Source organism: Lissotriton vulgaris, chromosome 5, assembly GCF_964263255.1.
Source record: "Lissotriton vulgaris chromosome 5, aLisVul1.2, whole genome shotgun sequence".
Lineage (NCBI taxonomy): Eukaryota > Metazoa > Chordata > Amphibia > Caudata > Salamandridae > Lissotriton > Lissotriton vulgaris.
The window spans coordinates 997382306-997406289 of NC_141693.1; the positions used below are offsets into that span (position 1 = coordinate 997382306).

A 23984-nucleotide genomic window follows, 5' to 3' on the forward strand; every position below is an offset into this window, starting at 1 on the left:
CTTGATAAAAATGGTGTTAAGCAGAACGATACAATCGAAACGCGTTGGCGCTTTTGATCCCTAATCTGTGACACGGATTGGCACGACAGATGAAATATTGTCAATTCGTCGTGTACTAGCCCGGATTAGATATTGACACAGATAAACTGTTTTTATGACAAAGTAAATTGCCTTGCGGATACTCTCTTCCTTCAGTCTTTTTCTTTTTCTCTTCCTATTTTGATAATTGTTGTAACTTTATGTGCCTTCGAAATGTCTAATGTAACAATAATACTGTGGAATTATCGATGCATCTGGTTTTAAATCAATGTAACAAACTGATAGTTTTTTTTATATGTGTCGAATAACAATATAAAAGTCTTATATATTTTCATATATATATATATATATATATATGCAGGCATTAGAAAAACACTATTCCAATATGGCCGACGAGTTTTACCTTGGTTCAGTCGACCTATGCAAACCTCATCTATGTTTATTGTTTGTTAACTCGCTGTGTATTTAACATGCTGAGAAATGGGGATAGGTTATCGTGTGATCAAGACACCCTGGTGTGTCGAAACGCGTAGCGGTATCCGGTAATAAAAACTTTCCTGATTGAATCTCCTTGAGTGCGCGACTTTGCTTAGGGGCAAACTTGTGGCTTTTCATTGAAACTATTCAGCTTTGGGTTTGCCGAACTTCCGCGCCACCTGACTACGGGAGGAGGTACCCGGAAGGACCCAGTGTTCTTTGTTCATATATATATATATATATTTTTTTTTTTTTTTTTAAGCAAAGCATCCTCGATGTGAAAGCGCACTCCAACACCAGCAAAGTTTTCAAGGCAGAGCTGCTTCTATTCATGTGCAAAGTATATTTTCTGTAGCCTTACGCGTTTCGGGGTTCCTGTCCCCTTGGTCACAGGCATTAAGAAATGTAATGGAGCCGAATTTAATTTAAACAAGCATTTTCTGCACGTGACCTGTAAGTGATTTTCCATTGGTCATCTGTGATTACAGCACCATGCTGCATGCTGGTAATGATAGTTCGTGCTGCTTTAGAAATGAAAATGTCTTGCAAAGTGTTTACCTATAGTAGGCTCTGTTCCATTACACAAATTGAGTCCAATTCACAACCCTCCAGTGGGCCCTTGACACGAAATGCAGTTTTTTCCAGAGCCAGCTGGTGTTCCATAACCGGAGACTGCGGACATTTCCTGTGTCTCCAGATGGCCCTCAGACATCAGAAACGGTGCGCTTTCGCGGTTGGAATGCCACCGCATTCCTCATTTTTTTAAGCAAAGCATCCTCGATGTGAAAGCGCACTCCAACACCAGCAAAGTTTTCAAGGCAGAGCTGCTTTTATTCATGTGCAAAGTATATTTTCTGTAGCCTTACGCGTTTCGGGGTTCCTGTCCCCTTGGTCACAGGCATTAAGAAATGTAATGGAGCCGAATTTAATTTAAACAAGCATTTTCTGCACGTGACCTGTAAGTGATTTTCCATTGGTCATCTGTGATTACAGCACCATGCTGCATGCTGGTAATGATAGTTCGTGCTGCTTTAGAAATGAAAATGTCTTGCAAAGTGTTTACCTATAATAGGCTCTGTTCCATTACACAAATTGAGTCCAATTCACAACCCTCCAGTGGGCCCTTGACACGAAATGCAGTTTTTTCCAGAGCCAGCTGGTGTTCCATAACCGGAGACTGCGGACATTTCCTGTGTCTCCAGATGGCCCTCAGACATCAGAAACGGTGCGCTTTCGCGGTTGGAATGCCACCGCATTCCTCATTTTTTTAAGCAAAGCATCCTCGATGTGAAAGCGCACTCCAACACCAGCAAAGTTTTCAAGGCAGAGCTGCTTTTATTCATGTGCAAAGTATATTTTCTGTAGCCTTACGCGTTTCGGGGTTCCTGTCCCCTTGGTCACAGGCATTAAGAAATGTAATGGAGCCGAATTTAATTTAAACAAGCATTTTCTGCACGTGACCTGTAAGTGATTTTCCATTGGTCATCTGTGATTACAGCACCATGCTGCATGCTGGTAATGATAGTTCGTGCTGCTTTAGAAATGAAAATGTCTTGCAAAGTGTTTACCTATAGTAGGCTCTGTTCCATTACACAAATTGAGTCCAATTCACAACCCTCCAGTGGGCCCTTGACACGAAATGCAGTTTTTTCCAGAGCCAGCTGGTGTTCCATAACCGGAGACTGCGGACATTTCCTGTGTCTCCAGATGGCCCTCAGACATCAGAAACGGTGCGCTTTCGCGGTTGGAATGCCACCGCATTCCTCATTTTTTTAAGCAAAGCATCCTTCAATTGGAAATCAGCTGGCGCAAAGAGGCATCTTCTCTCACGGTGAAGACCCACTGGAGGGCTTTTTGATATGGCTAAATCGTGTGCAAGTGGACATAATTCATAAAGGTAACATCACATTTAGGCGCTTGAGAAAATGTACCAACAGTTAATTATGCAAGAACTTCCTATCCCAGCATGCAACACAAATGACACAAACGAATCACATGCTGAGGAGTGCGCCTATTTAAATGAAATGACACTGCACCATTCAAGTTGCTTTCATGCCTGTGAACAAGGGGCACACAAAAGCCCAGAAACGCGTAAGGCTAGAAATGGAGGCTACAACATAACGTTACGTGAGGAGAGGCTGCACGGCCACTGAAGAGCTGATTTGAGTGCGCTTTCGAATCGAGGGTGCTTTGGTGGAAAAACATTTAAAAAGCGGCAATCCAGCCGTGAAAGCGCACCGTCCTTCAAGTCTGGGGGCCATGGAAGACACACGAACTACTCGGCAGTCTTCAATTGGAAATCAGCTGGCGCAAAGAGGCATCTTCTCTCACGGTGAAGACCCACTGGAGGGCTTTTTGATATGGCTAAATCGTGTGCAAGTGGACATAATTCATAAAGGTAACATCACATTTAGGCGCTTGAGAAAATGTACCAACAGTTAATTATGCAAGAACTTCCTATCCCAGCATGCAACACAAATGACACAAACGAATCACATGCTGAGGAGTGCGCCTATTTAAATGAAATGACACTGCACCATTCAAGTTGCTTTCATGCCTGTGAACAAGGGGCACACAAAAGCCCAGAAACGCGTAAGGCTAGAAATGGAGGCTACAACATAACGTTACGTGAGGAGAGGCTGCACGGCCACTGAAGAGCTGATTTGAGTGCGCTTTCGAATCGAGGGTGCTTTGGTGGAAAAACATTTAAAAAGCGGCAATCCAGCCGTGAAAGCGCACCGTCCTTCAAGTCTGGGGGCCATGGAAGACACACGAACTACTCGGCAGTCTTCAATTGGAAATCAGCTGGCGCAAAGAGGCATCTTCTCTCACGGTGAAGACCCACTGGAGGGCTTTTTGATATGGCTAAATCGTGTGCAAGTGGACATAATTCATAAAGGTAACATCACATTTAGGCGCTTGAGAAAATGTACCAACAGTTAATTATGCAAGAACTTCCTATCCCAGCATGCAACACAAATGACACAAACGAATCACATGCTGAGGAGTGCGCCTATTTAAATGAAATGACACTGCACCATTCAAGTTGCTTTCATGCCTGTGAACAAGGGGCACACAAAAGCCCAGAAACGCGTAAGGCTAGAAATGGAGGCTACAACATAACGTTACGTGAGGAGAGGCTGCACGGCCACTGAAGAGCTGATTTGAGTGCGCTTTCGAATCGAGGGTGCTTTGGTGGAAAAACATTTAAAAAGCGGCAATCCAGCCGTGAAAGCGCACCGTCCTTAAGTCTGGGGGCCATGGAAGACACACGAACTACTCGGCAGTCTTCAATTGGAAATCAGCTGGCGCAAAGAGGCATCTTCTCTCACGGTGAAGACCCACTGGAGGGCTTTTTGATATGGCTAAATCGTGTGCAAGTGGACATAATTCATAAAGGTAACATCACATTTAGGCGCTTGAGAAAATGTACCAACAGTTAATTATGCAAGAACTTCCTATCCCAGCATGCAACACAAATGACACAAACGAATCACATGCTGAGGAGTGCGCCTATTTAAATGAAATGACACTGCACCATTCAAGTTGCTTTCATGCCTGTGAACAAGGGGCACACAAAAGCCCAGAAACGCGTAAGGCTAGAAATGGAGGCTACAACATAACGTTACGTGAGGAGAGGCTGCACGGCCACTGAAGAGCTGATTTGAGTGCGCTTTCGAATCGAGGGTGCTTTGGTGGAAAAACATTTAAAAAGCGGCAATCCAGCCGTGAAAGCGCACCGTCCTTCAAGTCTGGGGGCCATGGAAGACACACGAACTACTCGGCAGTCTTCAATTGGAAATCAGCTGGCGCAAAGAGGCATCTTCTCTCACGGTGAAGACCCACTGGAGGGCTTTTTGATATGGCTAAATCGTGTGCAAGTGGACATAATTCATAAAGGTAACATCACATTTAGGCGCTTGAGAAAATGTACCAACAGTTAATTATGCAAGAACTTCCTATCCCAGCATGCAACACAAATGACACAAACGAATCACATGCTGAGGAGTGCGCCTATTTAAATGAAATGACACTGCACCATTCAAGTTGCTTTCATGCCTGTGAACAAGGGGCACACAAAAGCCCAGAAACGCGTAAGGCTAGAAATGGAGGCTACAACATAACGTTACGTGAGGAGAGGCTGCACGGCCACTGAAGAGCTGATTTGAGTGCGCTTTCGAATCGAGGGTGCTTTGGTGGAAAAACATTTAAAAAGCGGCAATCCAGCCGTGAAAGCGCACCGTCCTTCAAGTCTGGGGGCCATGGAAGACACACGAACTACTCGGCAGTCTTCAATTGGAAATCAGCTGGCGCAAAGAGGCATCTTCTCTCACGGTGAAGACCCACTGGAGGGCTTTTTGATATGGCTAAATCGTGTGCAAGTGGACATAATTCATAAAGGTAACATCACATTTAGGCGCTTGAGAAAATGTACCAACAGTTAATTATGCAAGAACTTCCTATCCCAGCATGCAACACAAATGACACAAACGAATCACATGCTGAGGAGTGCGCCTATTTAAATGAAATGACACTGCACCATTCAAGTTGCTTTCATGCCTGTGAACAAGGGGCACACAAAAGCCCAGAAACGCGTAAGGCTAGAAATGGAGGCTACAACATAACGTTACGTGAGGAGAGGCTGCACGGCCACTTAAGAGCTGATTTGAGTGCGCTTTCGAATCGAGGGTGCTTTGGTGGAAAAACATTTAAAAAGCGGCAATCCAGCCGTGAAAGCGCACCGTCCTTCAAGTCTGGGGGCCATGGAAGACACACGAACTACTCGGCAGTCTTCAATTGGAAATCAGCTGGCGCAAAGAGGCATCTTCTCTCACGGTGAAGACCCACTGGAGGGCTTTTTGATATGGCTAAATCGTGTGCAAGTGGACATAATTCATAAAGGTAACATCACATTTAGGCGCTTGAGAAAATGTACCAACAGTTAATTATGCAAGAACTTCCTATCCCAGCATGCAACACAAATGACACAAACGAATCACATGCTGAGGAGTGCGCCTATTTAAATGAAATGACACTGCACCATTCAAGTTGCTTTCATGCCTGTGAACAAGGGGCACACAAAAGCCCAGAAACGCGTAAGGCTAGAAATGGAGGCTACAACATAACGTTACGTGAGGAGAGGCTGCACGGCCACTGAAGAGCTGATTTGAGTGCGCTTTCGAATCGAGGGTGCTTTGGTGGAAAAACATTTAAAAAGCGGCAATCCAGCCGTGAAAGCGCACCGTCCTTCAAGTCTGGGGGCCATGGAAGACACACGAACTACTCGGCAGTCTTCAATTGGAAATCAGCTGGCGCAAAGAGGCATCTTCTCTCACGGTGAAGACCCACTGGAGGGCTTTTTGATATGGCTAAATCGTGTGCAAGTGGACATAATTCATAAAGGTAACATCACATTTAGGCGCTTGAGAAAATGTACCAACAGTTAATTATGCAAGAACTTCCTATCCCAGCATGCAACACAAATGACACAAACGAATCACATGCTGAGGAGTGCGCCTATTTAAATGAAATGACACTGCACCATTCAAGTTGCTTTCATGCCTGTGAACAAGGGGCACACAAAAGCCCAGAAACGCGTAAGGCTAGAAATGGAGGCTACAACATAACGTTACGTGAGGAGAGGCTGCACGGCCACTGAAGAGCTGATTTGAGTGCGCTTTCGAATCGAGGGTGCTTTGGTGGAAAAATATATATATATATATATATATATATATATATATATATATATATATATATATATATATATATATATATATATATATATATATACACATAGGTGTTTTGCATAGTGGTACACTATATGTAGAGGAGCATACACACAGATATGCTCCCTTTATTTATGGAACAGTATATAGGTGTATGAATATAAGTTGGATGGGAATGAGTGAAGTTGGATGTAAATGATGGATGGAATGGTAAATGGTCTGCCAATGGAAGGATTTATATTTTCTTAGTTGAATACTGAAGCCTATTCCCTTGGTGAATGAAGATTCCCTCTCATTATGATTTTCTCTGCTCAGGCAGGGGCCTAAACCCCCGACTTCCGGTTCAGCTTCACTCCCAAAGAAGGCCCCACCTCCTCTTTCCCGTGACTAAAATATTTTTAAGGCTGGCAGCCAGGTCTGGATTCCTGTAATGTTTGCTGCGTCTGTGTTTTTTCTCCAGGACACGTGGTACTGGCAGGGGACACCGGGCGCAGCTGACGTGGTAATGAGTGGAGTGAGGTGCTCCGGCACTGAGCTATCCGTCCAGCGGTGCCAAAAGCACGGCGTGGTGCACTGCCCTCGAGGAGCCGGGCGTTTCTCTGCTGGAGTCACCTGTGCACGGAGTAAGTCCAAGATTAATGAGTATGAAACACTTTGTATCTAGAAGTGTGGGACGAATGCTCTGAAAGTCCATTATGAGGTCTCACACTGATGTCTTGATTTTGAGTGGATGTATCGCACCTAATACAATGCAATACCCCGGAGTTTGGAATTTATGTGGTGTGGTAAACCACAACTATTCTGAGCTTTTGAGGAGCAACAAACAAATGTTGGTGCATATCGGCATGTCACAGTAAATACTGTACTCCTTGCCTCTCTTGCAATAAACGCTGCACAATTCAGAATTGTGGCCATTTCGCAAACAGGGGTTTGTGCATGGGTTAGAGAACTGTGGCCCACTCAGAATCAGGGCCAAGCTCTGTTTTCTGCCTGTCTGTACTAACGATGAAAATATGACATGTAGTGTTACACGGAATTCACACAGTTTGCCAGCATGTTGCAAGCAATGCATTGTAGTTGTTGGATCAAACAAGCGTAGTATCTTTATTGACTGTCTCTACACATGTGGTGGCTCATATATTTCTTAGTTCTATAGGAACTGATCCACCTGCCCCATTGCACAAGTCCCCTGATTCACACTATGCACACTCAGGCATTTTTTACATCCAGACCACTATTTTTTCTCAAGCAGCTCTAGCATTTTATTACATCATGCACAAACCTCTAAAATATCGGATGAAACAAGTGGCAAATTGAACATTTACACAATAACTTGGGTATGCATTTTGACATATGATAAATAAAACACGATACACTTAAAATCTGATAAAATATATAATGCATCATACACAGTTTAACATCACGACAACAATCAAGTGTAAACATTTTCAATAGATTGGTATAACGTCCTTTTTCTAATAGCATTGTTAAATGGTAGGATCAAAAGGGAATGAATCACTAGTCCCGTGTATTACCAGGGTCTGGGGTTCTAGTCATCTTAAAAACCCTCATTCACGAATTAACCGTGGGTGGGTATATCTCGATTCTCTGCCTGGCAGGTCACATGAGAAGCATCATCATCGGATCTTTATTATTCACAGACACCTGTGAATTACAAGTAGAAGCAAAGGGAAAACTCCTGTCTCATCATGAGTCCCTGTCCTGCTTGGTGGTATTCATTGACGGCCACATTAAAATGTTCTGTTTTTGTATGAGGAGTATATAATTAATATCTGCCCTTTGACTTGCGTTCAAGGTGCTTCACTGTGGGCTAAACAGAAGGAGATGATAGACGGAGCTCTGAAACGTTTCAGACACTCACCCCCAGTCACAGATCTGGGTTAAATACATCATCGTTCTTTAGCTCACTTCATCACCCAAGTTCAGACCCAGCCATAAGCAAATCAGTACTAAACCTGTTCCTTATGGAAACAATCCATCATGAACTGCCAAGCCAGGTCCACCTTGGACCAGAAACAAGCATCCTGGGACCGGTATCGGGGTAACACTCCTCATCAGCCAGGCAAGCTTGAATCCAGTGGCAAAGTGAGCAAGGGACCCACGTCCGGGCATACCCTGCCAACTGAGGGCGAACAAAGCAAACACAAGGAGATGATGGGCCGAGCACTGAAACTTTTCAGACACTCACCCCTAGTCACAGATCTAGGTTGAATCCATCATTGTTCTTTAGCTCACTTCGCCACCCCAGTTCAGACCCAGCTATATGCAAATCAGTCTTGACCCTCGTCCTTATGGGACAGTCCAGCACGAACTGCTAAGGCTCTTGCTCAAGTAGGCCTTGCCTTGCTGCATGACTCGTTGAACTTCATACCTGCATCCATGGGATCCAGTGGATCAATGGTATGATACTATGACCTTGAGAATTACATTTTGTGCTACTATAATATTGTAGCAAATATATCAACATCCAAAATATTGAGATGTTGAGTATATGTAGGTAGGTATACATTTACTAAACTTAACTATATATGCATGCACCTCGATGCACTATATATATCCTCAAAGTACTTAAACATGGAGTCCAGAACAGTAAATCTATACTTACCTGTATAAACTTACCTGCTCGATATTTTGTTTGTTGATATTTCTGCTATGAATTAATTACTATAAATGGTATTTCGGATAATTGATTCCTCAAAACTTGCAGACAATAATACAATCCTTTAAATACAATTTTTCAAAATTGCTAAGACCATTTAAAAACACTTAAAACCTGCCATAAAAACTCTTTCAAAGAATGTAAAACAATTCTCGTATCACACCTTGGAGTAACAAACACGTTCATGTACAAAAGAAGCACCAGATCAAACAGCCCATTTGTCCTGGTCTGCTATGATATTATGGTAGCCCGATGTTTAGGTCTTGATATTCTGACAGGCAGTACTGTCAAGGATCACTTCCGGTGGTCATGCTTAGCAGTTTTAGTCACAGTCTGCCCTCACTGCAGTGGGCACCCACATGCACTCCATGGATCGATTAAGCGTGAGACTGGATAGAAAAGGGCAGTGTTTGCTTCAGCCTCTCGAAATATAAGGACTTCTGGTGGTTCTATAGAATATTATTTAAATATGTGGCAGACCAGGCAACAGAGCTAATAGATAACTAATCTGATTATTGTTCTTCAAATGACCATACCATTTACTCACATCGGTATTCGCTCACTCTTTTAATTGCTGGCTCACTTATTTACTCATTCACTAAGTGACTCACTAGCTCATTCACTCACTAAGTGGCGGTGCAAGCTAGTGGTTACAGAGTTGGGTTTGAGGTCAGCACTGGGGCTCTGCCCCTCTGGGTCCCTCTTCTCATCCTGCACTTCAATCATGCACTTATAATTGCCAGGCAGCCTCCTCTCACCTCCGTGCATCATGGGACAGCCAGGCAATAAAGGGATGACAGTTGCACATGGGTGAGAATCTCTCTCTTTAGGGAATACCTTTTTACAGCCCTTGATTGTAGTGACGAAGACGCTGCAAGAAAGACGCCATCATGTAGATGACGTTCATTTTCACAGGGCGTAGGACGGTGAAGCCCTTGCGCGAAGCCCACGTCACTCGTTCTGACAAAAACGGTCATTTTGTCTTCAGTAGTTTACGATTGCGCACTGCTTGCTTGGATTGTCTTGCGGTACTCGGGCGATCCGAACCTACAGTGATCGAGCAGTGTCATGCACTTTATTTACAGTCAACGATCTCCAACTGGCACTTAATGCTTTACAGGGAAATGTATCCATGAACCTTTTTCGCAGTAATTTATATAAATAGTGCGTTTCATTACGAGAAGTTAGAGAGCAGTGGAAGCTTTACATCTTTTTTTTAAATTTTTTTATAACAGAGTTTTGTATATCATCGTGTTTGTCAATTCTGCTTGAATTTGTTTTTAAGGCATGAGCTAAGGTGCTATTTTCTCATAATATTGACAGGCCTATCTGTGCAAACACGAGCCTCAGCAGCTTCGTTCACTTGAGGTAGTGTTGCTGCTTCATGTCCCGGGATGGGAATCTATTCATTTTTCAATACATGGCCTTGCAATGGTATTGTTCCTTGGATAAACCATCCCCTTTCCCATTCGCTGAACTCTTCTTCTAAGAGCTGGGTTCCCTTGTTCGGTTTGCTATCACAGAGCATTTCAACTTTTTTTTTCCCTACCATTCTCATATTTCGCCAGCCGCCACCGGAAATCATGGCTATTTAGGTGACCTTTTGTTTTACCACTCAAAGTTCATGAAGTTAGACAACTCAAATGTTCCTTTTCAGTCAAAACTGAGCAGCTAGAGGGTTGGGCAAGGCTGTCTTTAAGACTCGGAAATCACTCACTGAAGATGTCTCTTGTTACTTATCGAAGGTGTTTTTTTCTAGATCCTCTCACACAGGCGTTTTGCTCTCCTTCTCCCAGGTGCCCCAGACCTGGTTATGAATGCTCAGCTGGTGGAGGAATCTGCCTACCTGGAGGACCGCCCCCTCAGTATGCTCCAATGCGCCCACGAGGAGAACTGCCTATCCAAGTCCGCTGATGACATGGCCTGGCCATACGGGCACCGCAGGCTGTTGCGCTTCTCCTCCCAAATCCACAACGTGGGCAAGGCAGACTTCAGGCCCCGGGCTGGGCGCCACTCTTGGATCTGGCACGAGTGCCACAGGTAATGGGATCTGATCTCTCCTTAACTACTCTACAGTCACACGATTGTAAATAACATTAATGATCTTAATATGAACATGGCTATAACTTTGTGAGCAATAGACCAAAATGAACCAGTGGAAAATCTGTAGCAGAAAGGGAAATCTATAGCAGAAAGTTAAGACATCCTCAACAAAGCCACCGTTTTTAACTACCTCCCTAGCCGATATGCATTGTTGCTTGTTATCTTTCAATCCCCTCCCAAATGCCTGCGCTAGGGGACAATGCTAATGAGGCCCCCCTCCAAGAGGAGGCAAAGTAGTTTATCACTGGGCCAACATGACAATTACCCCATGTAAAAACAATGCTTGACTACGATGATGCAACTTCCCCATGCTTAATTTGTAAAAGAAAGAGTACCAGTGCCCGAAGCTCTGCTCAGAAGCCAGCAGCTGGTGCGATTCATCATTGGCACACCTCATACCAAGGCTGGTGGTCTTTAATCTACTGCCAGACACTCCTTGCAGCTTTTTACAGCTCTTGCAAGATCTTGATTTCTCCCTTTGTGGTGGTTTTTTTCCATCGTTTTCTTCCTACGTCTTTCTGAGCTTTGTTTTTTGACCTCTCATGCAGTAAGGAAAGATAAGTTTCGGTCCCCATAAATAAGTGCTGGTGCCCCCATCCGGCAACTACTGGCTCAAATTAAGCACTGATTCACTATTCCAAATAACATAATGATAATGTAAGTCATATTGCATTAATAGCAGGGTTCCTTCCCACTGATTACTGCCAACTATAATTTAAAAGCTTCAGGGAGTTTTCAGTTAACTATTTCAGATATGTGTTGTAATGTACACTCATGTCACATTGCAATGAACAGTTTTTAATTTAACAATGCAAATGCATCACCATTTCTTAAAGATATAAACAATACTCCAGAGAGGATAGCGAAGTAGCGGCATGGACACTTCGAGGACCGCTGGGGCAATTGTGGCTACCCAGGCACTTTGGCACATCTTCTAAGGCCCTGTCCTAAACTCAAACATTATTGGGAGGCAGTTCTGGAAGACATCAATGAGATCTTTGATACAGATATTCCTCCCCTTCCCAGTAGTGTCCTGCTAGGCCTCCGGAATGGCTTGACTTACCCACTCTACTCCAACGAGGGGAGACCATCTCTTTGGCCTTGTGTGCAGCCAAACAGGCTATTACCTCCAAGTGTGGGACCAGCACCCCACCAGAACATGTAGACTGGCTACACAAACTCTGGGACATCATATGAATGGAAAAACACACTGCCTCACTCGACAACAATCTGCCACATTTTGATAAAATGTGGGACCCCTGTCTCCAATTTCTATCATGAGACTTTCGGGAACTCTCATACCCCAAATACCTCGAGGGTCGTAGGTTACAAAGCCAGCACCTGTGCAACACCACCAAGATTATGGAAACCTATTCCCAATCAGCAGCATCACCTTGCCACGCCAGACGAATTTTAGCAACCTACGGGATGCCACATTTGTGATGAAGACCAAACCTTTTCCAGTTTTGACGACCCCCACAAATAAAAATATAAAACGAATCGGGAGAGAAGTGGAATGGAGAGAAGGAAAAACAGATATGGAATGATACACATTTAAATAATGTCCATATGAAGTATGATAGAAAAAACAATCTAAATATTTTTTTTCATCAAATAAAAAGAAAGACTGCTACCGTTAGCACTACTTCTTGATTACCCTTCGGACAGATATTACCATGTGCACATACTTAGCATGTCCTCAAAGTACTTCAGCACCAGTCTTGCAGGGAAGGCAGAAGAGGTATTGCTCAGTCATACAGGTCTTGTTGGTAGGGTGTAGATACAGCAGAGGTATTTTTCAGATCACACTGTTCATACAGGTAGAACGTAAAGACAGCAGAGTTACTGCCCAGGTCCCACAGGTGTTACAGGTTGTGTGTAAAGATATGAGAACTGTTACTTAGATCAAATTGACAAAGGAAGTGTGTAAAGAGAGCAGAACTGTATCTCAGGTCTAAGCATGGGCGGATTTTGTGGATCCACGATCCGCGGATTTTGCGGATTTGCGGATCGTGGATCCGCAAAATCTGCGGATTTTGCGGATTTGCGGATCCGCGGATTTGGGGCGGGGCTTCCATGCGAGTGCACATGCCTCTTGTGAGGCCTCTATCCAGCATCACAGCTGATTTTCCACGGTAGAGTTGGGAAGAAGGCACACCTGTCCAGCCTCGACGACGCTCGCGATTGTTTTTGGGCTAATGAATGAGTCACTGAATTTGAGCATCAACTAGTTCGAGCGACCATGTGTGTGTTACTATGCAATCGCCCCGATGGGCGCAGGGGTCCCTTGAGTGAGCTGTCCATCATAGTGGGTGAATGGCGGGAAGACGGTGCAAACCGCGAGTGTGTGGGCGGGGCCAAACGGGCAGGGCTACCATGCGAGTTCACACATGCTTCTTCTGTGTATAAAAGGTCTGAGAAAGATCAGTTCACCAGATGAAGAGAAAGAAACCCCTGGTCACAAGAACAGCACGGGTATTGTGCTCGTGAAAGTTAAGGATGCAAAGGCCTCTATCCAGCATCACAGCTGATTTTCATAGATAGAGTTGGGAAGAAGGCACACCTGCCTCGACGACGCTCACAATTGTTTTTGGGCTAATGAATGAGTCACTGAATTTGAGCATCAACTAGTTCGAGCGACCATGTGTGTGTTAGTATGCAATCGCCCCGAAGGGCGCAGGGGTCCCTTGAGTGAGCTGTCCATCATAGTGGGTGAATGGCGGGAAGACGGTGCAAACCGCAAGTGTGTGGGCGGGGCCAAACGGGCAGGGCTACCATGCGAGTTCACTCATGATTCTTGTGTGTACAAAAGGTCAGAGAAAGATCAGTTCAGCAGATGAAGAGAAATAAGCTCCTGGTCACAGAAACAGCACGGGTATTGCGCTCGTGAAAGTCAAGGATGCAAAAGCCTCTATCCAGCATCACAGCTGATTTTCCACGGTAGATTTGTGAAGAAGGCACACCTGCCTCGACGACGCTCACGATTAGGGCATGTTGTAACTATTTTAGGATGGCGCCGGCAAGCTGCCAGCGCCATCCTAAAATACTTACTAAATTAGCTTCAACAGGAAGCTCTAATAGATAAAATAAAGCAGGTGCGAGCACCTGCTTTATTTTATCTATTAGAGCTTCCTGTTGAAGCTAACTTAGTAACTATTTTAGGATGGCGCTGGCAGCTTGCCGGCGCCATCCTAAAATAGTTACAAGTTGACAGGCCAGCCAGGCTGCAACTTTTGCCCCCGGAATCCGCCTCTCGCGGATTTGCGAATTCGCGGTAAATTCGCGGGAGTTCGCAGATCGCGAATTTACCGAAAATTCGCAAAATCCGCGAGCGGAACGGATTTTGCGCTCATGCTTACTCAGGTCACACAGGTTTTGTAGGCTGGGTGTTAAACAGCAGAGCTTTCACTAAGGAAACAATGGTTTTGGAGGTAGGTTGAAAAGACATCAGAGCTATCGCTCACAACACACCGATTCTGCAGGTAGAGCGTAAGGACAGCAGAGCTATCTCCCAGGTCATAGGTCTTGCAGGCAGGGCCAAACTGCTCTTTCTGCAACTCTGGCATTTTTTCCTAGTAGTCCACAGGCTAAGGGGCCTGCTTTCAGAACAGAATGGGCTGTAAAGACAGTAGAACGATCACTCATGTCACACAGGTATTGCAGATGGGTTGAAAGATAGCAGAACGATCACTCAGGTCACACAGAGCTTACCAAGTTAAGATCACTTTTAAAGGTCATATTGACTTTCAGTGTTTTTTTAGTGGATCACTTTAGAATCCGTGCTTTAATGGCCTGAAGTCCTGAAGTGAGCAGGTTTGGAGAATAAAGACACCATAAACCGTAAATGTAATATCCACTCAGATGAAAGCTACACCCTTATAAAGGACATGTAGATTCATGTGCTCTTTTGGTTGGAGGTGACTAGGCCTTCAGTTTGACTTTCTGAGATCAGCCATCCACCGCAGAGAACCCTGTGCACGGCTGCCAGCCTGGGATTGATTGCTCCTCCACACTTTGCCGTGCTCGGATGGCTCGTGCGCCAAACCAGAATTTAGAAACCTGTCAGAGCGCAGTGGCTTATGAACTGTACCTGGTGTCCGGCCACCTCCAAAAACACGAAACTGCAGAAGTTCTCTCAGTGTCATTAGGACGATCTGAACTGGGATTTAAAGAGTATCCCTTCCTCTTACCAGTTCCGCCTCACTCACATATTGATTTCATGAGTTTCCAATGAAGAGTGGCTTGGAGTTCTTTAGGTGACTTACTGACACTTCAAACATACTCCCATCACCAATAAGGTTTTAGGCTCTATTTATTTATTAATAAAGTGCCATGGAAAGCCCAAGGGAATCCGTGCTTTTTACAGTAGATTATAAATAAAACCGAAACAAGGAGACCACGAGTACATCGAAAAGATCAACAAGTATGTCAAGGAGACAAATAAAGTGACGAGCCATGCCAGGTAACACACAAGACACACGAAACAGTATTAACAAGTGAGTTTTGAGAGTCTTCCAAAAACTCACTTGTGTTGAAAGGTGACAGGTCGCCACCAGCGCACAGATGGAAATGAGTGCAGATTCTGGGAGAAGTTGTGGTAGGACTTTGACCCAGAAATGTGAAATGTGTGTGGAAGTGAGACAGGCTTCCTAAAGGACGATGTGTGCTGTAGTGGACGAGTCCCTTTGGAATCATTTTTGTTGGATGCGAGCTAACGCTTAAAAATAAAAGAGTTTACGGTACTTGCTGTTATTGTTCGTTAACCCCAGTGAATGCATTCTGTGTATAATTTATGATCAAACGATTGCTCAAACGAGAAACACACAAACTTCACTGTGAAAATCATGTTAGGCATTTATGAAATGTTTCTTCTTGATCCGGAGGAGAGAATCTCGGTTTTTGGCTATTGTAGACTACATGTTTCACAAAGAAGGTAAATTCGTCTGAGTAAAAGAACATAAAACTGAAGCTGGTAACCACCATGACACGACACACCAATGCACAACATATAATGAAACTTACAACCCAGAAGCAGTTTGCAACTAGAGTCAACTGGAGCTTTTGCCAGGGTTTAGAAAAGTAAGAGCCTTTGCCCCTCAAGTAATTGCAGTATAAGAGAAAAGGTGAATACAAAACTCCATTGTTATCTAAATAATCTGGAATTATTTAAGCAGCATATAGTGGCAAATGACAATTACAAAGTATATTCTTTCAGCAATGTCCAATGTCCTCTATTGCAGTCGTTGTTGCAGATGAAGTCATTTATGAGTAAATTATAACATTTTCAGCATAACTGACAAAAAAAGATATAATTAATTGCATAACTGCTTAATACGTAATTTAAAAGGAAAAAACTGCAGTAACTTAAACAGGAATTCCAGACAGCAAATGACAAGAATCAGGTGAATATTGTCGTGCACTACCTGGCCCAAGTTGTAATGCCTCTTTTAATAAATTATATATAAAGCACCCACATACTCTTAATTGACGGAGAAAACTCTCCAATAAATAAACAATGAAATGAATACATAAATAAGTTAATACTTACAGAAAATAGGGCATATATTTACTTACTGATTTGGATAATGAAAGGAGTATGAAGAGAGGAAGTATGACAAAGCGGGATTGACAATTCTCTAATCTGATGAATTTCTTGCCAGGACGTCTCTTCACCATAGTGTACATTTTCCTTTACTCATTCAATAGCAGCTTTTCTTTTGCCGCTTCAATTTACGGTTCCTTATCAGGATCTAAGGATTTTTTGCCAAACCAGGTCTATTGGGGACTTGTCCTTCAGTCAGGCGCGCATCCTATTGGGAAAGACTTTTCAAGGTTAAATTCCTGACGCCTTCAGGATGTTTGCGACATTTCCTTCATGATGAATTTTTTTTAAATTTTTTTTTTGTATGTTCTTATATAGCGCTCGACTACCCAGAGGCATCTCGGCGCTTGCCTTGGGAACCCGTCCTGGCTTTTCCCAGTGAGATAGCCCCTACAGGGCATCCCCAAGGTGAAAGCCAGGCATCCCGCCGCGGGGGGCCGTTGTGGAGATTAAGCAAGCTTAATGCCCAGAGTTGCAGAGTGTGAACCCATGATTAGGTCAGGCACCGAAGCGAGAATTATCGAGTCCGTGGACATTTGAGCTCAAGACCCTGCCGCGTCGGGAATTGAACCCTGGTCCCGGGTCTGACCTCTGCTTCAAGGTCTGCCTGCTCTAACCAGTGAGCCACACTTCTCCACTGAATTAGGCGGTATAGAACAAGAAATATTGGAGCCAGCAAATGTGAATTTTGTTTTTCATCACCAGGCTTTTCGAAACTGATGCGCCGTTTTGGGTGACTGCATTCCCATTTGACCTCACCCATGATACTTTAGTATCATTTGCGCTAGATCTGTTGGAGTAGGTTGCACACTTGCATCATCAGATTGGATATCTGTATTGTTGTCAATTGTTATTTAACAAGTCTCATTCATTTGGGATGGATGCTCAATTGATAAAGATACTTTCGCTTTTCTTGACAAACCTTTTGTAAACATTTCTTGGGTGTAATGGATTGCCAAAAGCCTCATGTCGAGAGATACAGGGTTCCTAATGTTTTTACTCAATTTATTTTCTTAATCCACCTGTAACTTAGCATGTGTTACCTTCTACACAATCGTTATCTCAATAATTCAGCATAGCAGACTCCTCAACAACGTTCCACTTCTCTTTTCCTTGCAGTCATTGTCTTCAAAGGGCAGTAGAATACTGCAGGCATTTTTACAAGAGAAACATGTTTCATTGTACCTTTCACTTAGAGCTATGTGGGGAATGCTGCAAACATTGATTTACACTGTCCTACAATCTGTTGATTTGCAGCTAAAGGAAGTAGTGTTTCACCTAAGGAGCCTTGCCCACAGTGGCGGCTCCTCCCTAATGGCAGAGGTGCGTCTCCACACTGGCTGGCCCACAGCAAACAAACGAAATAAAAACGATGCTTTAGCATCGTTTTATTTTTCGTTTGCCGGGCCATGAGCCAGCTAGTGCATGGAGCGGTGGGCATGGTAGGTGGGAGGAGGAGTGCTTGTCCACTCCCTAAGTAAGCATATATGTGTGGCCGGCTGTCTCAGACTGATCAAAACACACATGCACACTTTGGTCTCTCCAGACCAGCTGCACTCAGCAGCCGGACTGGAGAAACCCCACAGACTCCAAGATCTGAGAGGAGTGTCTTTCCTGCCTGCTCAGGCCAATCAATGCGCTGTTCTTCAGCACAGGGATTGGATGGGAGCCTGTCCCAGGCTGCTGGGACCAGGAAGAGGCCATCAGGACAGACGCGACGTGGAGGTGGTATCAGGTACTTTTTTTATTTATTATTATTAACATGTCCCCGTTCTATCCCCCCATGCTCCCCCACCCGTCCAACTACCCTTTTGTGAACGGCAGCCGCCACTGCTTGCCCTGTCAACTGCTCTCACGATTTCCACTCTTTTCTCCATCTTTGACTTCTCTCGTGAAATTTCACGTGAATGTCATACACCATCCATCAAAGAAAAACAATAATTGTACATTCAAATCTAATGAGCTGTAGATCAAGGCACAGGAAAATACAATTGACATGTGCATTAAAAGTTTTGCAAGTTATCAATCAGTAAGTCAATTTCTTGAGGATGGCAACGTACACCCTCCCTCTAGATGTTTTCTTTGATTCATAACAGGATTAATCAATTATTTCTGTTTCGGGTTCCAGAGTGGCAGTAGCACTCTGAGATGAAGGCCTTCTTTGAGTCCCCACAAACTATGCCGTACACAGAAAGGAGAGGAAATGGAGCAGGACCAATCACCCCTCCGGCTCAAAGTACTCTGCTGTGCACATACTGCCCTCATCTCAACCAAAGCTACCTTCTACAGAATTGCCATCAACAAAATTGACTAACAAAAACAAATCACTCTTCAAGGCTGTCAAGCGCTGTGGCATAGCAATGCTATAAATCAGGAGCTCACCAAAAAGGTCTACAAGACCCGATCATATATCAACAACATGAAATTTATAGCTCATCTATGCTTCCATCCAAATGACTAACTTTCAGCTTCTTCACACAAATGGTTTTTGGGAACACTCTGAATTCACTTAAAGTACCTAAAAGAAAGAGTACATCCATTATGCATCATGAAACAGTGTCAAGAAGATACACTCAAAAATGTCAACAACATCCTTAATATCTGCCTCAGTTCAGAAACACAAGACTTATCCTCGCCCTCCTGAAGAAATTAGTTTTGGAACCAGAGGACCTTGTCCACCGCATCACACACTTACCTACATTGAGAAAGCAGTCTGCATTCAATTACAGAAGCAACCAATAAGTGCAATCTTCTGTAGGTTTCCCTACCCAGCTGCAGACCATGCTGCTGAACAAAAACAGCTACCTTTCAAGCATTCAGCAACACTCTCCTCACTAAAGACATAAACAATTCCTCTCGCCTGACCCTGCTCGAATTCTCTGTACACTTTGGTGTAATAGACAATCAAGCACTAATTTACATTATAGAAAAATCAATGACCTTCTCCAATAAATGTATATGAAGGTTTACCTCCCACTGTGCCAACTGCCACTAGCTCATACAGATTGGAAAAATAATATCTGAAACAAACCCATGGTTCCTGCAGAGTAGCTAAGGGTTTCCTAATCTCTCCTATCGTGTTCGCTCTATAAATCACTGAGAGGCCTTACCATCGATTCATTAATTTTCTGACAGCACTCAAGTCTACCTCAAAGTCTCCTCAACCTGTAATATTCAGTGACTTAAAATCTGCATCAGGCTAATGCTGAACTGGATTTCAATTAGTTATTAAAACTTAACCTAACAAATATAGAGTTTCCCCTTTTCTACAGTTCCAAAAGACAACAAATTCAAGATTGCCTATCGAACATTAACATAGATGGCTTCACCCCCTAGGCTGACAAACAATGCATTAAATTTATCCTTAGACCTCATCTTCAAAGAACACATTACTGGGAAATCTAAGACAGCTAAGTACCCACTCTCCTACATAATAAAGTGAAGAAGCCCTTCCTTCTTCTTACTCATTTCAGAACAAATGTTCAAGATGTGAAAGCCTGGTCTTACCACACCCGGACGAAGGTAATGCTGTGCTCAACAGCCTCCCATATACCACCCTGGCAGCACTCAAAGCCATCCTACACACCACGGCATGTCATAGAAAGTGCTAGAAAATATTCAACCATATCACCCAACTATAAAGAAATTACACTGGCTCCAGCAAGACCAGCCGCATCACCTACAAGGCTATCAGAAATGATACCTCAACTTACCTGGCCAGGAAACAACTAATCGCTGTAGGCAGACAGTCCATAGCATAATTCAGGTCATTCCCACACTGGAAACAAAATGTGTTAAAAATTAGAAGGGCTACCTTTTGTTTTTTTACTCTAGGCTTGCAGGACCTGGGCAAACATCCCCACCAACATCAAAATTCATAAACCCTTCTATATTTCCTCAAGGAACACTATTCCCCATACAAAAATAACTTGCCTGTTACCTGCTTCTCTGCAGTAATCTCTTTGGAAATAAAATACATTTACATTATGTTGGATAAGGGGTGTCCACTGATGAAAGTCATATTTTCAGGATAAGCATTGACTGTGTAATTGGGATGTATGTTGTTACAACGCATGCTTTTAGCACGCATGCTGTAACAACGCGGTTTTTATAACGCATTCTTTTACAACGCATAACAGAAAGGGGTGTTGGATAGTGAATATTTTAATTTACTATTCCAACACCAGTCCCCGTTGACACTAGGGAAGGTGTTGGAAAGTAAATTAAAAGTATTCCCTATCCTTGAGCGCCCCCCAGAGTCATGCGTTGTAATAGAATGCGATTTAAAAACCGCGTTGTAATAGCACTGCGTGCTAAAAGTTGCGTCGTAAACGACGTTCCCCGTGTAATTGAGTTCCATATAGATTCATTCTATTAAAATTCGTCCAATGATCAAAGTCGGATTTTTGGGGTAAGCACTGACTGTCTAATTGAGTTCCATTTCGATTAATTGTGGGGACATTTAACTTATGTAGATTTCCTAAATTATAGCCAAATTTGAGTTATTCTCAGAGAGATAAACAATCTTTTTGAATCAAGCAAGCAAATCCTTTGAGCCTGGCCTGTATTTTAGTTGCCTAGCTATTGAGTTAAGATAGATGTTTCTAACACATTTATTACAAAACAACATTGCAGAAAATAGATATATCACACCTCAGGGCATTCACCTTCATTGCAAACTTTGCATCCTGTTTGATTCCGATTACCTTCAAATCATGTTTTCGATCAGCTTCATATGGACACCCCATGAGGTTTATGTTTGTAATCACCGAGAATGCGCTGGTTAGTGAGATACAGGGCTGGCTTTAGCGCTGATGGTGCCCTGTGCGACAATCTTTTTTGGCAATCCCCCCCCATATTACCTCCTCCTTGGTTTCTTCACTACTATCCAGACAAAGGTGCCCTTCATCTCTCCATAGCCTCACTCTCAAATACATTTTATTTGTTTTAAAGCGCTGAAAAAGATTGGCTTTACTATTCCACATAAAATACAGATATTTTCTTTGCAGCCTTTGCAGCTGGCATGTTAGCCCTCTGCACTGCTTTAAGGCAAGTCAAAACTGCTACTAGACAAACCTCAGATCTTTCTTTCTAACAGGGACATTAATCACAAGAGTTATCATGACATGTATATTGCTGCTAGTGGCCAGGCCCACAGCCCCCACAGAGCGCCCCCCCCTCCAAGTTCCAGGGGGCCCCCTCAGCACCGTACTCTGCTCAGAGAGCTCCTTCATGGGTTTGGAGGGGTGCACTCCACGCACCCTGCAGGGAGCCCCCCCTCAAGTTTCGTTATGCCAGTGATTGCTGCCTGAAAGCTGGGTGCACAAGGAACTCTGCAGCAGGGGTTTTTAAATCATGCCTTATTGCTAAACATAGCGCCCTCCCTGAGGTCAGTGACCCACTCCAGGTCAGCACCCAGAGCGACCGCACCTGTCGCACCGCCCTAAAGCCGGCACTGGTGTGATACAAAGTGCTACCCCAATATAAATACCCACAGCTTACTGAATACTCTGAAATGTGTGTGGGCCTTTTTAGGATTTATGGTGGCTTCACACTGGGCCTTTTCAGTGTGGTCCAATTACCATTTAATAACTTCATTTTTGTAAGGTAAAAGAGCACACACAAGGCTCATTACCAGCTTTTCCTTTGCCGCTGACCAGTAAAATCCATCATGCCTAAGATTTTCGAACAGCTCAAAATCAATCAAAATATATTTTGCCAAGTTGGAATCATAAAGCCTGCCAAAACAGACAGTCGGATAGGAAACATGACATTCCTACTAGGATTTGGCATGCTGTTACCATGGAGAGTGCCAACCTACTGAGTTCAATTTACATCATCCAGCTTTTACAACACACCCTGTATGCTGATGCACGGGGCTGTTGCAAATTGAAAGAACAGGGAAAGACTCACAGAGGACAAGCAGAACATGTAGCTGCTCTTCACCATTTTATACAAAGCAGCCATCTCAGTGCTTGTTCTAACTGACAGCCTATCAATTCCTGCACAAGAAGACTAGAACCAGCAGCCATCTTACCTAACAATAGCTCCAACACAAATCTAGCTTTTAGGTGGGCAAGGACACGTTTCACTTTTAAGGTTGCTTTCACTTGGTCTATTTCGTTCACCAATAGCGAACAGACAAATCGTCTTGTGACAACCACAAACAAAGAGACTTCTTGAAGGAGCCTTAGACAATCTCTGCACCATCTTGGATTGTTATGGAAGTAAATCAAACTTGGTCAACTTCAGAACACGGTTTGCTGTCATGGATTTGGCTACAATCCAAGACTAACATCACTCACTTTCACTTCTGGGCTTAGCACTGCCATTTGAGGAACATAAAGGCTTGCTTTTCAGGTATCTGTAACTCAGTAAATATCATTTGGCAAAGAATCCACCAGCATGGATCCTATCAGATAAGTATCATTAAGGCTCCCATCAGCACCACATTCCACCACATGGAATACTTTAAAGTAGAGGTCCACCACTCACACTGACAGTTTCGCAGCGCAAGTACCAAAAACATATTCTGTTTTGCAGAACAAATAGTAAGTTGCTTAGGCAAAATCAGTAAACAAGCTTTAGTCACAATCTTTGTTTCACAGAGCGAGATCCATAATTATGGACCACAAGATAAAGGCCAACTGTAACATTAATTTACTGTGAGAAACATTTATTCGCATGGCCGCTTACAAAACAATCAAAAGCTTCAAGAAGAGTCAATCTCCTCATTAGGCTAACAAATAATCGAAGATCAAGCACACATGCAAAAATAATTTGAACACCTTCATAAAACATGTGCTTGTCACGTGAGCAGCTTCACATATGTAAGGTATTCACAGGGGTTTAAGTGGGATGAAAACACGTGGGGGTCTCTGAAAGGGGTGTGGTCATTGTAATTAAAGGCATGGCCTAAAAACACATATGCTAAACATCTGTGCTTAGCATAGTGTGCTGCCCGACTAGTATTTTGCTACTTCTGTCGTTGCATAATATTACAACACATAACATTGCACCTACAACAATGCAGGACTATTGGCTTTGTCAATGGTTGTTAATGGCATAAGATAAATAAGCAACAGCTATGGCTTCGTTGCATATAATATTGAAAATGCTTCAGTTCGGAAATGATGAGACTGTGCAAGAACTACAACGAGTCTCTTTGAAGTTACATCACAGGCAGGGAAGGGTGGCACTGCTACAGAGTTATTATATTTGTTCACCCTGATGGTGAGCGCAGAAATGGAGAGCCTGATAGAGACCTGTCTCAGCACCTGCTTTTTTAGAACCGCCGGCGCCGAACACTGGCAGGACCGGGCCCACTTAAAGCACTTGGGGCCTCATTTATGAAAAG

At 43.6% G+C, this 23984-nt stretch overlaps 1 protein-coding gene across 1 annotated transcript in view; it reads left to right on the forward strand.

Moving 5' to 3' along the window:
• The window catches only part of LOXL4 (lysyl oxidase like 4), a 201104-nt gene that overhangs the window by 126741 nt on the left and 50379 nt on the right, over positions 1-23984 (forward strand). Inside the window, exons 10-11 of the mRNA XM_086922608.1 lie at positions 6703-6865; positions 10719-10962. Coding sequence (XP_086778734.1) covers positions 6703-6865; positions 10719-10962 — 407 coding nt within the window. The remainder of the gene's footprint in view (positions 1-6702; positions 6866-10718; positions 10963-23984) is intronic.